This window comes from Neofelis nebulosa, chromosome X (assembly GCF_028018385.1).
Source record: "Neofelis nebulosa isolate mNeoNeb1 chromosome X, mNeoNeb1.pri, whole genome shotgun sequence".
Taxonomy (NCBI): Eukaryota; Metazoa; Chordata; class Mammalia; order Carnivora; family Felidae; genus Neofelis; species Neofelis nebulosa.
Window position 1 is genome coordinate 12,022,709 of NC_080800.1, and position 18,079 is coordinate 12,040,787.

At 44.1% G+C, this 18,079-nt stretch overlaps 2 protein-coding genes across 6 annotated transcripts in view; both read right to left on the bottom strand.

Moving 5' to 3' along the window:
• VEGFD (vascular endothelial growth factor D) overlaps positions 1–15,066 on the bottom strand; it is a 35,660-nt gene extending 20,594 nt beyond the window's left edge. Inside the window, exons 1-2 of one of the 2 annotated variants that reach the window (XM_058713458.1) lie at positions 14,662–15,066; positions 14,246–14,431 (exon numbers count right to left, since the gene is read on the bottom strand). In XM_058713458.1, the coding sequence (XP_058569441.1) occupies positions 14,246–14,335 (90 nt within the window). In that variant the 5' untranslated portion in view covers positions 14,336–14,431; positions 14,662–15,066. Of the gene's footprint in view, positions 1–14,245 lie in introns of both variants that reach the window. The other variant, XM_058713457.1, reaches the window with a different exon arrangement.
• A 102-nt stretch (positions 15,067–15,168) lies between these two features.
• PIR (pirin) overlaps positions 15,169–18,079 on the bottom strand; it is a 97,980-nt gene continuing 95,069 nt past the window's right edge. For all 4 annotated transcript variants that reach the window (XM_058713461.1, XM_058713462.1, XM_058713460.1 and 1 more), the window contains one exon: positions 15,169–15,486. In XM_058713461.1, the coding sequence (XP_058569444.1) occupies positions 15,374–15,486 (113 nt within the window). In that variant the 3' untranslated portion in view covers positions 15,169–15,373. The remainder of the gene's footprint in view (positions 15,487–18,079) is intronic.

The following is an 18,079-nucleotide window of genomic DNA, read 5'->3' on the forward strand; positions in this document are numbered from 1 at the left end:
CATTTCCTGATTATTCATTGCCTCTTCACAGTTTAATCTCTGAAATACAATTTTGTTACATCATTGCTTCCGCATGAAAATAATGAAACCAATCCAATAGCTTTTTATCGGTTTTAAAAATTGTACTATATTGAAAGAATTTTTATTTATTGAGGCAAGTTTCATTCAATACCATCCATGAACATAGAAAGATGTACGTTTTCACAGTTCTTACAGATTTCAATTCAATCTCAGAAATCTTTTTAAACTATCCAACTGAGAACTCAGGAGAAAATATCAAATCTCTGGATTGAATTAAAGGCACTGAAACGGCTCATAGGACTTGCCTCATCATAAAACATGCAGTGTTTACTCAAGTACTCAGAGTTATTTAAGCATACTTCAAGCCTCATAATTTAAAATCTAGTTTGAAATAGCTGAGATATTGCAGACAGTCATTTTGCTATTGCAAGCGGAAATACTATACATAAATACAACTCAACATAAGCAGACACCTGACAATTCATCGGGGGATACATCTACAAAGGGTCAAAAATGGCTGGCTGGCTGTTGGTTTCCAATAGACTTTCTGCACTAGTTGATTTTTGTGTAATTAACGTTGTTATCTGCTTGGGTAAGACAAAAATTAAAATCACAAGGTGTGAATATAATCCCAAATGTATATATAAGCCATTGGTTTCAGTGGTTTTAAGTACCAAACATTTGCCAAGTACGTTAATCATGATTTTTCCCTCTTTTCTAGTGGAACCCCTAATCAAAACTAAAATAATTAGAAAGTACTCAGCAAGAGGAAGGAAGTGAAACAAGGTTACCAGATCTCTGCTGTTTGTTACAGTAGCACCGTTTTGTGTGTGTGATAATTAATCCAATACTATTAGCAATTTCACTCCTAGATAACAAATCATTCTCTGATGTCCTGGCCACCACAAGCCAGTTTCGAAGATGTGAGACTTAAAGTCTTTGTAACAAGATTTTACTCTTACTTGAATGTACACTGTTTTCTGCACTACAATAGGAAGGGTAGCCATTTCTCCTCTTGTTAACCCCCAAGTTCACATGGCACTCTGCCATGAGGAAGCATGAGCATCTCCACAGCTCAGGCGTGGTCAGTAACCTGGGCCAAGGGTAACTGAAATGGCAGGCAAGATGTTCGGAAAAGTATGGCGGCTGGGTTTGTAGGAGGAACTTGGAAGAGTCCACGTTGTGGGGAAATCAAAGGCCTCGTGGACGCCTACTAAGTTAAATTCTAAATCTCTGTCCCCTCTCCTCCTCAAAAATATCTAGTCAAGGAACATACTCAAAGAGTAAACAAAGGCATGATTGGGGGATATCAAGGTGCCACAGTGCGAAGATCAGTGGGAGGGCCACCGTGGGCACAGAGCCAAGTTTAAGAGTGGGAAGACTGGCACATAAGATGAGGGAGAGGTTGGTACAATGAGGTACCACGTCACATCCATGAGGATGGCTACAGTCAAAAAGACTGACAATACACCAAGTGTTGTTGGGGAGGCGGAGCAGTGGGAACCCTCTTACGCTGTTGATAGGATTCAGCAGTTCTTTAAAAAGTGAAACATAAATTTACCATATGACCAACCCATCGCACTCCTAGGTCGTTCCCAAGAGACAGAAAGTAGATGACTGGCCACCTGGGGCTGGGATGGAAACGAGGGTTAACGGTAAAAGGGGGCACAAGGGATCTTACGTAGATGATGGCTGCTCAACTCAGTAAGTTGCTAAAAATCATCAAATGACTTAAAACAGGTGCGTGAGTAACTTTTATGGTATGTAGATTGTGTATCGCTATAATTATTTAAAACCAAAAAGAGGAAGGACTGGAAGCTCGAAGGCCAGGCTACTTGTACCAGTTCAGGAGGCAGTGGGAAACACCAGAGAGCCGAGTATTAGTAAGCATCCCTTCCGCGGGTTTGTTCTTGCTCTCGCCGTGGTCCATGCCCCCCCCCCCCCCGGTTGGCGCCCTCCCTCCCTGTCCAGTGGAACCCTTCTTGGCCAGATGTTACCTACTCAGGGAAAAGAGGCTCCCCCACAGCTCCCACCCCTGCCTGGGTCCCGTCCCTAGGTCGCATGGATTCACAGCACCCCATTTTTCTCCTTCCCAGCACCTACCACCACCGACACTAATGAATCATTTGTGTCCTTACTTGCTTAGTGTTGGTCTTCCTCACTGGATTGTAAGGGCAGCAGTGATGATGGGTCTTATTTATATAGCAATGGTAAGAGCTACATACAAAGGTATTAAATAAGTGGAAAAAAATGATTCATTGCACGCCATAGAAAATCTAACCCAGAGATTGTTCACTTGTTCAAACTACCTCACCTATAAGTGTCTTCCTCTGGGTGTCCTCTCTGCAAGTCCAAAGCCAGTGCCGCTTGTTCAATCAAGCTATGATGTGCCTAAGTTAAACGATATCATTTAGGAACACATTGCATTTCCCTTACGAGAATGTGATCTCTTTGAGGGTAGAACACGTCTGCTTCATCCTTTTTACATAATAAGCACTTAGCACATATCTGATGAGGAAATTTACGAGTAATAAATACACACATGCCTTTGACAAATAGCAATTCGGCCTAGGCTTGTGTGGTCTGTTTAATGTTTTGTATAGAGTAGTGCTTCTCAAAACGATGTGTGCATGAATCACCTGGCCCTCTGGTTAGAATGCAGATTCTGATGCAGGAGGTTTGGGGTGAAACCTAGGAGGCTTTTTTAATGTTTGTTTATTTTTGAGAGAGAGCACACACATGAGCGGGGGAGGGGCAGAGAGAGAGGGAGACAGGATCCAAAGCAGGAAGGAGGCTCTGCACTGAATGCGGAGAGCCTCATGTTGGGCTCAAGTTCACAACCCGTGAGATCATGACCTGAGCCAAAGTCAGACGCTTAACTGACTGAGCCACCCAGGCACCCCTAGGATGCTGCATTTCTAACAAGCTCCGGGGTGATGGCGATACCGTTGGTTGGCTGACCACACTTGGAGAAGTAAGGGTTGGGAACAGAGGTTCTCAACCTCGGCTTCGCCTTGAACCTACCTGGGAAGAAGCTTCAAAGAAATACTGATGCTTTGGGATCCCATCCTCAGAGATTCTCATTTTATGGGTCTGGGCCGCAGCTTTGCCATCAGGAATTTTTTTAAAGAAAACTTCCTGAGGGTTTGCTAGTCTTAGGGGAAGCTGGGTGGGAGTACCTAGGAACTGTCTTTACTATCGTTGAAACTTTTCTGTAAATCTCCAAGTAGTTGAAAATAAAATTTATTTAAAAAATCTTCCCAAGTGATTTTAATGAGAACCACTCATTTGGAGGATGGTGCGGGCTGGGCTGGTTTAAGTCCAAGGACTCTGGTTAGTGCCTGAGGTAAGTAAGTACAAGTCCATGCAGTAGGGAATAAATGGTAGATGCGTGCTGAGAAATAATCCTACTCTTTAAGCTCTTCTGGGTTACACCTTGGACTCAAATTATTTGCACGTAAGTATCTTGATTAACTGGATTTCCAAAGCCTTTCTTAAGTCATCTGATGGTCTACCAGCCCCCGACCTGTATGACTTTTTCAAGATTGAAGACCAATGATAACCTTTTCCAGACAAAAGAGCGTGCAGTCAGCTGCCTTTCCTGCCTGAGACCATCCTAAATGACATAGTAAATTGCTTCTCAAATTCCCAAGGACTCAAAACAACCCATTTCTCAAAACAGAATAAAAAATAATAGGTAGTGCTTTAACTTACTGGAATTCAACAGGGAGGTGTAAATTGTAATCTTTTCACAAGGTGGTCCATAAAAGTATTTGAAAGAAAATATCAATGAGGAGTAGAAACATGGATGCCTAGGTGGGAGGAATATGGCTTGGGGTGCACAGCCAGGCTCAGATCCTATCTCTGAGCTCTCAGACGTTCAGTGAGGAATTTCGGAGTGGAGCCCTTGACTGCTTGCCTCAAAGAGCCGTGAAAAGCTTTTCTTAGGCCATCCAGTCCCATGCTATTAAGAATCCTGTTATAGATATGGAAACAGACCAGCTCTGCAAAATTCCTCTCTGGACCTCTTGACAGCGTTGAGTCTACGATTCCCAGCCTTTTAAAAACTGTTGATGCTATTTTGTCCACCATGTTGGCAATGTGTTCAGGAAGTGTGGTAATAAGGAGGTAGAGTGGATAGGATTTATATCTTGGGAAAATCCAGAAGCTTCTGGGTGAGCTATGCAGAGAACACATTTCACAAGACTTTGCTTAGGGATTTACAAGTGTTGCCTGGGGCCACAGTAATAGAACTGGAGTTCAGGGGCATCACAGCTGTCAGCACCTTCCCTCTGCAGTAGGTTTGGGGAAGTGGGTCAGGTTGCAATGCAAATAATTCTGTGCTCCCTCCACCGCTTAGGAACTTCTGTTTTGCTGCGAGAGCATTTTGCATTTCATCTCTAACGAAATGTTTAAGGCTTAGCCAAAACCCCCAGAATTTTCCTGGTTTGGGTTCTGTGCTGCACAGTCATATTCCCAGCTGTCCTCCACAAATATTGTTTCCCCTGCCCCCTCAATCCCTGTTCTCGCTCTCCCATGTGTCAAGGAATCTACCCAGGCCATGTTAGACTGAGTCCAAATGAAGTTTTCCGACTCTGCTTCCCCTAGCTCCCAAGTGAAAAGAACATCCCCTGACAGGAAGCTTTGCCTGACATCATAGACCACAGCTAACTGGAGAGGGGACCACATGGATGTGAATTGTTCGAGACCGGTTTTGAATGGGAGAGCACTCTGGAAAACGTGTTGGCCATTTCTGACAAAGTTCAACATACACTCACCATATGATTGAGCAGTCACACTCCTGGGAATTTGCTCTTGATAAAGGAGGACTTAGGGTTCACATACAACTCTTTACACTAATGTTTATAATAGCTCTCTTCATAGCAGTCCCCAAGCTAGAGGGGCGCCTGGGTGGCTCAGTCGGTTGAATGTCCGACTTCAGGTCAGGTTGTGATCTCATGGTTGGTGAGTTCGAGCCCCGTGTCGGCTCTGTGCTGACAGCTCAGAGCCTGGAGCCTGTTTCAGATTCTGTGTCTCCCCCTCTCTCTCTGTTCCTCCCCCACTGGTGCTCTGTCTCTCTCAAAAATAAATAAATATTTTTAAAAGTTAAAAAAAAAAAAAGAATCCCCAAACTGGAAAGAACCCATAAGTCTTTCAATGGGTTAGTGGTTAAACAAATGGTTCCATCCATCCTGTGAAATACCACTTAGCAAGAAAACACAATGATCTGGTCCATGCAGCACCTTGGATGGATCTGTAGGGCATCAGCAGTGGAAGAAGCCAATCTCAGAAGGTTAGTTACTGAAGGACTCCATTTATGATGTTCTCAAAAAACCAAAATGATAGTCATGGAGGAAAGATCAGAGGTTGGGGGGAGGGTATGACTATAAAAGGATAGCCTAAATGAATGTTTCCCTATCCCGAGTATGGTGGGGGGTTACACAAATCTATACATGTGTTAAAATTCATAGAACAGCACACCAAAAGGGAAAAATACTTTAAAAAATAAAGTAGGCTGCCTTTGAATCAAGGCACTGCTCCTTTTTAGCTATTTGACTGAGGGTCAATTATTCCTTCTCTAAGGCTTGGCTTCCTCGTTTATAGATGGCAAGGCTAATCGTGCTCAACTCAGAGAGCTGATGTGGAGATCACACAAGGTCATATGTGGGAAAGGGTCAGGCATGGAGTCGGCACTCAGTAAAGTTAACTTCTTTTCTTTCTTTTCTCAGGGGTGGGGCATCAGGTCCTGTGCTGTAGTGCAGGGGTCTGTGTTTTATGGCTTTGATTTCCCTGAATAACCAGAGAGGGGAGTTTGAAAAGAACAAGACGGGGAAACTTCAATCATAGTAAATAAAAATTTAAAAGAGAAAAACCTTTCCAGGGTAAATCAAGGACAAACTTCTTCTTCTTCTCCTTCTCCTTCTCCTCCTCCTCCTCCTCCTCCTCCTCCCCCTCTTCCCCCTCCTCCTCCTTCTCCTCCTCCTCCTCCCCCTTCCTCTCCTTCTTCTCCTTCTCCTTCTTCTTCCTAACACTTCTTGAAGATATTTTCAGATGAAAGGCCAATTTCAAAGTAATCTGTTCAGGCTTTACATATGTCTTTATAGACAGATGAGAAACAACCCACTTCTTAACCCTTTGCATTCTGTTATGATGGTCTGGCCTTACCCGAAACAGATGGTACCTACTAGAATGGGGCGCATCAACTGAGGGCAGGGAGGAGAATGCATGCTTGCTAATAATTACTGCTGGGGTTTCTCAGAGGGAGCCGGCCAAGGGCCTGGTCCTGCTTCTCTGAAATCGAGGAACCTGGCCATCTGGGGGCCTCATGCTCCCAGTGGCTCTCTCGCTTACACAGTTCTGTATTGAAATGCATATATATGAGAAACCTAGGGTGTTTAATTAAACTTGACTAAGGAAAGGAATTGCAAATGCAAGGAAATCGTGTGTGCGTGTGCGCTCACGTGCACGCACATGCGAGCATGCATTTCTGTGTGTGTACATAGCCATTTGGGTATTTTAAGGGGATACTGGAGGGCTAAGATGCCTGGGACCTCCACATTCTCCAATTTGATGCCTACTGTTGGTGGTTTTCTCCCCAGCCAAATGGTTTAGCATTTGGGGAGATGTTTATGCCCCCTTCATATGTTTTAAATCCACGCTCTAATCAAATGCCTCTGCTCCCATCTGATACATCTGTGATGAGGAAACGTGAGGCAGATGCGTGTGGGATGGGCTTAGATGGCAAAACTCAAAGGGTGCTCTGAATAATCCCAAGAGTATATATTCCTGTTATAATTTCTTTATGACTGATCTCAAAGCTCAAGGGCCCAGTGCATGAGGAAACAACTCAAAGCCTTCATGGTAATTAGGTCATTGGCTAAAAACAATTCCACAGCTGCCCCCCAAAAGGGGGGAATACCTTTCTAAGTCCTATTGATATTGGGCCATGAGACTTACTTTGGCCAATGGGATATTACGAGACATGACACAGAGTACTGAAATGTACTCAGGAGGGCACTCTGCTACATTTCTGCCATTACAACTACCTGCTTCTGCTAACCCGCTGATCCAAGGAGGATGAGATGCATGTGGGGCAGACCCATATTCAACTGATGGCTTGAGCCTTGATTGTGACTCCCAGCTGACCCACAGCAACATGAGTGAGAATAGGTTACTGACGTTTAAAGCCAGTAATTTGGTCTGTTACACAGCATTATGGCAGTGACAGTTAACTGCTAGAGCCCTATTTCAGCCTAAGTGTGACACAATCCATCGGACGGGCACAAGATCTTTATGCAAAACCTCGTGTCCTTTTGGCCAGGCGGCCCCACCGTACTGCTGGCAGTCAGCCCAGTATGCCCCTTTTCCTTTCTTCCAAAGATGCAGCGGTCCCATATCAACATTCCATGGCTCTCCTTCTCTTCCTCGCCAATATCCTCTGCACTAAGATGCCCAAGGATCCCCAGTCTTGCGGTGATGGTGTAATTGTGAACCAAGCACACCATGGCAAAGGCTGCTTTTACTTTTTCATCCCACTCTGTTCTTTTTGAGGAGATCTTAATTTAGAAAGAATTCAGGGCATTCATTCAGTCAAAATTACACCCTTCTTAACTCTCTCCAGAATGGAACCATAAGCAACAACAAAATATTCGCCCTGCCAATATTCCACAAATGTCATGATCTCTCTCCAGAATCAACTTTGGCCAAACCTAGATTTCAGGAAAGCAGTACTTTTCTCCAACACGTGATTGTTATAGTTATTTAGGTAACAATGAATGACCAAAATTTACATGACAATTTACATTATTAAAGCTCCAGGTGTTAAAATGATCCTTCCCACAGGCCAAAATGAACCTCTTGGCTGTTGGTAAGACTTGAAAATAACTAAGACATCTTTATTTTATAAAAATATCATTTCCACTCATGTACCTGGCACGTGGTAGACATTCCACAAGTATCTACTGAGCTGCGTGGATAGCCTTCCTTTTTCCAGGGAAAAGGAGCCTACTCCTGAATAGCAGAAATAAACTTAAGGGCCTTCCTTCCCCGATTCTACCCCAGTACCCAACCATGGTTGTCTCCCACCTCACAGATAAGTTCAGAAACATTGAGAAGCAATCACAGGCATGTTAGTCATTAATACCCTTCGCCAAATATTTCCAGCCTTCTATCTGCCGAGCACATGGAAGGATGGCATCTCCTGCTCCCCTGTGGTTGGATGGAACAGTGGGTCGGGAGGCTGTGACCAGAAGTGGTAACAGGTCACTTCCTGGCCAGAGCATTTAATTGCCAGGACAAGACTCTCTGGGGCTCCCTGGCCCTCTGTCTCAGTGATTAATGACATTCAAGATGTGGATGCTCAGCCAGCTTCATCCCGAAGTGGAGCTGACCCTGAACTAGCTGGGACGGCCGTGTGGTATGAGCCATAAGTAAGTCTCAGTTGTTTATGAGCCACCAAAATCTGGGGGTTGCTTGTTACTGCGGCACAGCATGGCCTAGGCTGACTGAAAAGTATCTGACCGGAGTACTTTGCCATAGTCTAGCACGTGTTCACAAACCACAAATCACCAGATGAAAACACAGACAGCACTTCTCCGGGATCTCAAAGATGAAGGAAATCATCACGGCGTCCATGTTTTACCCATGTGGCCCCACACTGCTTTGCCCATCTCCCTTTCTGTGACCAGCAGGCTAGAATATGGGCGGAGGTGACGTCTTCTATAACTGGCTCCTAGGAGTGAGCACCTTATAGAAGGGCTTGTGGCTAAAAGGACACTGCAGGATTCTTTCCTAGCAACACGTGAACCCTCTCTCACCCCGAGGAAAACAGCACAGGGTGAATATACTGTCTTATCAAAAATGCTTCAGGGGATGCCTGGCTGGCTCAATCAGTAGAGCTCATGACTTTTTTTTAAAGTTTACTTTTTATTTGAGAGAGTGCAAGCAAGCACAAGCAGGGGAGGGGCAGACAGAGAGCATGAGCAGGGGAGGGGCAGAGAGAGAGAGAGAGAGAGACAGAATCCCAAGCAGGCTCTACACTGACACTGGGCTCAAACCCACGAACGCTGAGATCATGACCTGAAGTTGGACGCTTAACCAACCGAGCCACTCCGGCTCCCCAGCATGCAACCTTTTTTAAAAGTTTATTTATTTATTTTGAGAGGGAGAGAGACGGAGCAAGCGAGTGAGCAGGAGAGGGACAGAGAGAGGAAGACAGAGAATCCCAAGTAGGCTCTGAGCTATCAGTGCAGAGCCCGACATGGGGCTCAATCTCACAAACCGCAAGATCATGACCTGAACCAAGATCAAGAGTCGGACGCTCAACTAACTGAGCCACCCAGGCACTCCTGGCAACTCTTAATCTCAGGGTCGTGAGTTTAAGCCCCATGTGGGGCATGGAGACTACCAAAAACAAACAGACAAACAAACAAACAAACACGCTTCAGATTGTAAAAAACTGAAATCAGACAAGCCACAGTGAGAGCAGATGTTGGAGACTGCTTCATGCAACAATTTATAACCTGGGTATCTCCCACCTGGGTGAGATACTCCCACCTGGGTATCTCAAGATCCTACAGGCCTTGTCCATCAGTCAGTCCATACTTTTTCTGGTATCTACTCTATTACAGCCTTTGTGCTAGGTGACTGGGACACTGAAGTAGACCATGCAAAGTTCCTGTTCGCAGGGTGCCCCACAGGCAGGACTGGAGAGGCCGGTGAGCTGCTGCCCCCCCGCTGGCCGCCCTGTGCTCCGCGTCCAAGTGGCTGCCATAGTGGGAGAGGGACTCTAGCTGGGGCTGGAGCAGCAGTGCGGGGCCAACACCAGGGAGCGCAAGCAACTCCTTAAAACAAAACAAAACAAAACAAAACAAAAGGAAGAGAGAAAGAAAAAAAGAAAAGTTCTTGTTCTCAAAAAGCTTTCCTTCTAGTGGAAGATGACAAAGTAATAAACGTATATGCAAACAAACGAAAAATGTCAGGTACCAGGCCGCCTGGGGGGCTCAGTCGGTTAAGTGTCTGACGCTTGGTTTCGGCTCAGGTTGTGATCTCACGGTTCATGAGATCGAGCCAGACATCGGGCTCAGTGTTGACGGCACGGGGCCTGCTTGGGATTCTCTCTCTGCCCCTCCCTGCTTGTACTGTCTCTCTCTCTCTCTCAAAATAAACAGTCCGAAAAAAATGTCAGGTACCAACACAGACTATGCAGACAATAAAATCATGTAATGATACAGATCAGGGTTGACAGACTATGACCTGTGGGCCAAATCCAGCCTGTACCCTGTTTTACTATAGCCCGTGAACTAAGAATTCTTTTTTACAATTTTAAATGGTTGAAACGAATGAAAAGATGATTTCATGATGCATGGAAATGATATACAATTCAAATTTCAGTGTCCACAAAGTTTTATTGGAACACAGCCACACCCTCTATGATCCGCCCCGGCTACTTCTCCAACCTCAACAACACCTGTGGCTGTGGCCCCCACTCCCCCTACTGCAGCCACACCGGTCCCCTGGCTGATACCCAAACACCCAAGCCACCTCCCTGTCCTCCCCCATGGTCAGTGCCCAATGGTTGCCTTTGCCTGCCTGACTTCCTTCAGGGGTCTGCACAAGTGACATCGAATCAGAGAAGTCTCCCCCGCCCATCATTCTGTCTCTCCTCCTGCTTGATTTTCTCCACAGCACTACCCCTGACATGTTAGAGATTTGCTATTGCCTGCCTCTCCCCGCCACGCTTGGAACAGAAGTTCACGAGAGTCAAAACACGGTCTTCTTTCCTGTTGCATTTCCAGCACTGAGATCAGTGCCCAGACATAGTAGGCTCGCAGCAACGAAGTAAATGAATTGTCAAACACAGTTACATTGTAACGGGAGGCAAGGGAGATCCTTTACCAACTGGGACATTACAAACTGCTCAAAGCTTTCCTGATGCGGGGGAGGCCTCAAGGTGTCTTGTTTATCATGTCCTAGTATCTTGGTAGAGATTATAAGAACTAGTGGCAAGAGAGAGAAAAAACTGGACTAACCATAGAAGCCACAAAAGAAATGTCTCGTTTCATCTCCTTTCAGTCACATCCAAGTGGTAGGAAGAGTTATGCTTAAAAATGTCCTCAGAAACAGGGGCACCTGGGTGGCTCAGTCAGTTGAGTGTCTGGCTTTGGCTCAGGTCATGATCTCACCGTTCGTGGGTTCAAGCCCCACGTTGGGCTCTGTGCTGACGGCTCAGTGCCTGGAGCCTGCTTCAGATTCCGTGTCCCCCTCTCTCTCTGCCCTACCCCTGCTTGTGCTCTCTGTCTTTCAAAGATGAATAAACATTAAAAAAAATTTTTTTTTAATGTCCTCAGAAACAAGGTCACTGTCATTTGTGTCCCTACTTCTCTAGGACCTCCAGCCAATGTGCCTGGCAGCTCGGGATCTTATTATGTCAAGCTCTATATGGAAGCATTCATGCGTCCAAATACTGTATTTTCGTCCCACAAAATGTCTTTATCAGCTGGTTCCTAAAAGGGGTTCCATAATGGAACTTGTTCAACATTCACCATTACTGTTATTTTTTTTCTTAGGGTCCTATAGTAAAGGTTTATCCACAAGTCCAAATCGGGATTTTTATTTATTTATTATATAATTAAAAAATTGTTTTTAATGTTTGTTTTTGAGAGAGACAGAGACAGAATGCGAGTGGGTTAGGGGCAGAGAGAAAGGGAGACACAGGATCCGAAGCAGGCCCCAGGCTCTGAGTTGTCAGCACAGAGCCCAACACAGGGCTCGAACTCGTGAAATGTGAGATCATGACCTGAGCCGAAGTCAGACACTTGACTTACTGAGCCACCCAGGCACCCCCCGTACTGAATTTTAATTTAAATAAGAAGAGCATTAACATTAAGAAATATATTCTTCTTAGATTTTCTCTGAAGAAAAAGGGGGTAAAGGAAAAGTCTAATAACCAACATGATACACCTCCTTATCCCTCATACTACCCAGTCACATCTATGCCAAAACTTGTTTACTCTAGGCGGGGCTTTCCTTCACATCGGAAACATTTAATTTAGCGAGGGGTTGGGTGGGTTTGAGCACAATATATGTAACTTCAGTTTTTTAAGAAAAATTTTTAATGTTTATTTTTGAGAGAGAAAGAGACAGAACGTGAGTGGGGAAGGGGCGGAGAGAGAGGGAGACACAGAATCCAAAGCAGGCTCCAGGCTCCTAGATGTCAGCACAGAGCCCAACGCAGGGCTCGAACCCACAGACCGTGAGATCATGACCTGAGCTGAAGTCAGACGCTTAACCAGCTGGGCCATCCAGGTGCCCCCCATACCTTCCCTTTTTACAAGAAACTCAGATCTATATGAAAAAATTGCTAATGGTGTTACATATAATGCTGCCTCTTCCATTTGCAAGGACATATCTTCTGTCACCTGCAAATTCAAACAGTTTCCTCCGCTGCCCCACTAATTAGGTTCATGTGTTACCAGTAAATTTGAACGTTTTAAAACCCCACCATCCCTGGGACACCTGAAGAATTCTTGGTGTGCAAGCTCTTTAAAAGAGCTGAACAGGGGCGCCTGGGTGGCGCAGTCGGTTAAGCGTCCGACTTCAGCCAGGTCACGATCTCGCGGTCCGTGAGTTCGAGCCCCGCGTCAGGCTCTGGGCTGATGGCTCGGAGCCTGGAGCCTGTTTCTGATTCTGTGTCTCCCTCTCTCTCTGCCCCTCCCCTGTTCATGCTCTGTCTCTCTCTGTCCCAAAAAATAAATAAAAAACGTTGAAAAAAAAATTTTTTAAAGAGCTGAACAACCTAAAGAATATGACTTCTTTCCAACAATCCCAAATCTCCTCTTGTAACTATCAAATATAGTGACGGTTCAAAGTAAAATGAAAACATTTTTAAAATCCGTGGAGTAACACTGGCGTTGGGGGCAGGGGGAGAAGCTTCCAGAGGCCCAACACATCTAAAGGACTCCTGAGTTTTATGGACTTAAAAAAGGTGATCAGCCTTGAAAAGTCTTATTTGCTTGAAACAAGTCCAATTTTCGCCGTCACCTGGGCTCAGAAGCGGATTCGTTTCTACTTACCATCTGGCAGGGAAATACGGAGGGCGGGCTGCGGTCAGTGAGGTGGGGCTGAATGGCTGGGAACTCTCCTGAGTGCATTTGGAGTTCAGAAAGCTAGAAAGATTTTTTTTTTCTTGGAAAGCTAGAGAGACTTTCTTGCTTTAGAAAGACATTAGTAGACTGCTACACCAGGTGGCCGCCCCTGAGCCCAGCGTTCAGTCTTTGTTACAGACATACCATAGGTGTGTTCAGTCACTGTACGGACATCTGCGCTTGATGGGACTGATACTAAGACTTTTTTACCCAAGGACCAATTTTCCCCGGTTGGGGGCGATATCACACCTGCTGAAGATGCACGTCCTAACAACAGCTACAGAAACTCAAGCTCATGTTCGACTGTTCACAGCCAGGAATTCCTAAATCCATAATAATTTAGCACTATTTCAGTCCAAACAAATCCAAATCATTTTCAAAATAAAAAGCTGAAGAAAACAATGTAATCTACAAAATACATAAGACTGGGCGAAATACTGCTCAGTCAGTAACATTCCAGTTAATTCTTTTGTGTTACTCTCAATTCCCAGGCTCTGAGACTTGCCTGTAGAACTAAGGATTCAATTACTGTTGAGTCTTACCCATTTCAAAAAGCAAATAACCAAACGACTTCCAAGAAAATATTTTTCTAGACGGTGGCAATGGGTAATTCTAGAAAACCAGATAAAAGTCATCGGTAGAAAGCACTGTAGTTTTGCGATTTACAAATGAAATTAACTAAACTGACTAATGTTTGCTGCTCCCACCAACCTGAATAAATGACTCACACAGTTATCTGGGTCATAAAAACAAATCAGTGCTTCATTAGAAATTCACTCTGCCATCTGCATATATGAGGAGAAACTTACCCAACCAAAGAGTCCCGAAAACTCATTCATGTTCTATCACATCTCCAGAAAAAAAACCAAAAACAAAAAACAGCATTTTCAAATATGCATGGCAAGAATCTTAGTAAGCCTAAGATCCAGAATACTCATTAGCAATGCAAGATCTATCCTGTCCACTACAAGGAGCGTTCTGCGCTTTTATATTTTCTAGAAAATGAGGGGCAAAGAAAGTCCTCTGTACAAGCCAATAAAAAAAAAAAAGCTGCATCACATTAAAATGATGCCACCTACCTTCACCGTTCCATGTTCATAACCGGAGCCCTGTGCCAGGTGCAGATAAGACATCATGAAAATATTCACCACGGCCCACTGTCTGTACATTTTGAAGATTTTAATATCCACTGATTACCAAGTAGTTGACATCAGGCAGCTAGAGAAAACTGTTTCAAAAGGCATTCTCCGGGAGGAAAGGAAACCCTAAGAGTTCACATGGAAAAACAAATCATCAGTTGTGATCAAAATCCAATGAAATGACTTCAATTAGTCAAGGAACGTTTCTGCACAATCTTATGGGGGGAGAGAGATGAAAAAGATTTTAAATGCTCTCATGCTCCAAAAATAATCAGAAGGTGGACATGACTTCCACTGGACATGAAAAAGCACTCCAAATTCATGTCACGTCCAGCAAATTAAACAAACAAACAAACCTCTCCACCCTATGCCCCGGGTTCTAGTTGCTTTGTAAGGAGGTGGTGCAGCCACCGATGTTAGCTACAAGAAGCCTGGAACCCAATTCTGGATTCAAACTTTTTTTTTTTCACAACCCTCATGGAAGGTTGCAGAAGTATGTGTCCTAAATCTGACAGATTTTGGCAGAAAATGCAGGGAAGTCTTGGCTGTAATCCTGTCGCGTCCCTACCAATAGCAGGGCAGTTTTCAAAACTGACTCAAACCCTCAGGACTGCTGTTCCTTTAACGCAGATAACCTGTAACGTGAAACCTCGGCACACAGGCGTCAATGTTGCACCACAATGCATTGTTCAGGAAGGGACCTCAGATGCTCACACATCTACTGCCAGGGACACGCAGAAAGCAATCAAATATGCTTAAAAAACTTACCTGTGCACAAAAAAAGCACATGAAAAGCCAAACATGCACAAAATGACTTTTTTTTAACAGAAGCTTAATAAGTTAGGTCAAATTAAGAACACTGATTTTTAAAGAAGCAACAATTAGGTTTATTTGCAGGTACCGGGAAATACCTCACGTGCATTGCTATCAAAACCGTGTTATCACTTTAGTGTGCAATTCTTTAGAAGCACTGGCTAAGTCAGCTTTGGAAACAGAATATGCTGAATGGATGGATGCCACAAGTGGCAAAATTCTAGAAAGTACTGAGATCTGCTTTTGTGCTCTTCACTAGTTTCCAATCTTTGATTTCCAGGTTTTGGCTCGTTCAAACCCATTTTTTGCATTTCTGAAATCAAGGATGGCCTGAGAAATCTCTTCATTGGTGTTCATCACAAATGGACCTAGGGGAAAAAGAGACATTCAGTAAGTTCTGGGTGACGATAATATTTTCTTCTATCACTATAAATGGTATATATTTCTAGAGTTCTTTTTTAAAAAAAATTTTAATGTTTATTTTTGAGAGAGAGAGAGTGAGTGAGCACGAGCAAGGGAAGGGCAGGGAGAGGGAGACAGAGGGAACCCAATGTGGGGCTCGAACTCACGAACCTCGAGATCATGATCTGAGCCGAAGTCGGACACTTATCCAACTGAGCCACCCAGGCGCCCCTGTATTCCTAGAGTTCTTAATCTGAAACTGACCCAGGCATATCTAAAGAGTAAAAGGTTATTTTGCAGCATCCAATCCCTGAGAACTAGAATACAAGTTTCTTGACCAGGACTGTGTACGACTATAAAGACCAAACTCCAGATACACAAATGCAATTGCATCATCCACTCACCCCTGGGTTTGGTCCTATCAAAATCATTTTTATAGTTGTTAGTTTTTCTTCTTCTTCTTTTTTTTTTTTTATTGAGGTGTAACTGACAAACAACATTAGTTTCAGGTGGACAACGTAATGATTCAATATTCGTGTATGTTGTGAAATGATCACCACAGTAAGTCTAGTTAACATCCATCACCACACACGGTTATAAAATTATTTTTTCTTGTGGTAGGAACTTTGGAGCTTTACTGGAGTTGTTAGTTTTATAGCATTAGCTGATGTCAAGAATTGAACCGATCTGATGCAAGGAACTGACAAATTTCATCATGGTTTTGGGGGTCTATGCAGTATACAAGGCTGCATACTTACATGAGGAGTTTAAGTCATCTTTGAACATTTGCAGCAACTCACTGACAGTAAATAGGAGGTTATAAAAATTACAAGTCAGGGGGGCTGGCAAACTTTTTCTGTAAAGGGCCAAACAGTACGTATTTTAGATTTTGTGGGTCAAACAGTGCCTGTCTCAACTACTCAGCTCTTCCGTTGAAGTGCAAAAGTAGCCACAGACAATAGGAAAGTGAATAGAGATGGATGTGTTCCAATAAAACTTTATTTACAAAAACATGCAGTTTGTTGGCACCTTTGTCTAATTCCTAGGTTTGGAGGATGGGGGTACAGTGCTAGAAGGAGGGATCGAAGGGGGAAAAGAATGAGGCGCCTGACAGGCAGGAAGAGGGCAGACTCCAGTAGGCTTTGGATGCCTTCTACGGGAAGAACTGTGGGGGTAATTCTGCAGGTGATCAGGGGTCACCCGAGGGTTAAGCAGATAGTAACGTCATCTGATTTGCAGTTTTTAAAGATTTTGGCATCAGGGTAGAGACAGTGTGTGGCCTAAGAGGCTGAGTTTTGGTGGTGGAACTGCTAAGGGCAGCTGGGATACAGGACACAGGAGGCTGTGGGTACAGCAAGGCGTTCGGCTCTGGATACTGTGACATGAAGGTACTGGAGACAACGGAATGGCTTCCTGGCAGAGGGACTTGATATATTGTCAGAAACATGGATCTGGGGCTCAGGAGAGAAATTTCATCTGGAAACAGACACTTGGCCTATATCGGATAGGAAAGAATGAGGGAGCCCTGATGTGCAAAATAAATAATCAGTCCAAGAGGGCACCCTGGAAAAGCCAACTTTTATTTATTTTTTTTATTTTTTATTTTTTTTAAGAGAGTAGACTCCCTTTTATTTATTTATTTATTTTTTTTAATATATGAAATTTACTGTCAAATTGGTTTCCATACAACACCCAGTGCTCATCCCAAAAGGTGCCCTCTTCAATACCCATCACCCACCCTGCCCTCCCTCCCACCCCCCATCAACCCTCAGTTTGTTCTCAGTTTTTAACAGTCTCTTATGCTTTGGCTCTCTCCCACTCTAACCTCTTTTTTTTTTTCCTTCCCCTCCCCCATGGGTTTCTGTTACGTTTCTCAGGATCCACATAAGAGTGAAACCATATGGTATCTGTCTTTCTCTGTATGGCTTATTTCACTTAGCATCACACTCTCCAGTTCCATCCACGTTGCTACAAAAGGCCATATTTCATTTTTTCTCATTGCCACGTAGTATTCCATTGTGTATATAAACCACAATTTCTTTATCCATTCATCAGTTGATGGACATTTAGGCTCTTTCCATAATTTGGCTATTGTTGAGAGTGCTGCTATAAACATTGGGGTACAAGTGCCCCTATGCATCAGTACTCCTGTATCCCTTGGGTAAATTCCTAGCAGTGTTATTGCTGGGTCATAGGGTAGGTCTATTTTTAATTTTCTGAGGAACCTCCACACTGCTTGGAAAAGCCAACTTTTAAAAGACACACAGAAGAAAGGGAGATGGAACTCAGAAAATGAGAGCAGAAGGAAGAAGATGATGTAGCTAATAGGTTAGCTAAATAAGTAATTTACATGTTATTTTGGAAAACTTAGAAACCACTGAAATGTTTTAAATGGGAAGGGAGGGCACTATAGTTTTGTGTTTGAAAAACCTTACCAGTAGGGAGACATGAAGAAGGTGGGCTTGAATAGGGGAAGAAGGGTGACAGAAAGGACGGAGTTCCGGAAGATGGCGGCGTAGGAGGACGCTGGGCTCACCGCGCGTCCTGCTGATCACTTAG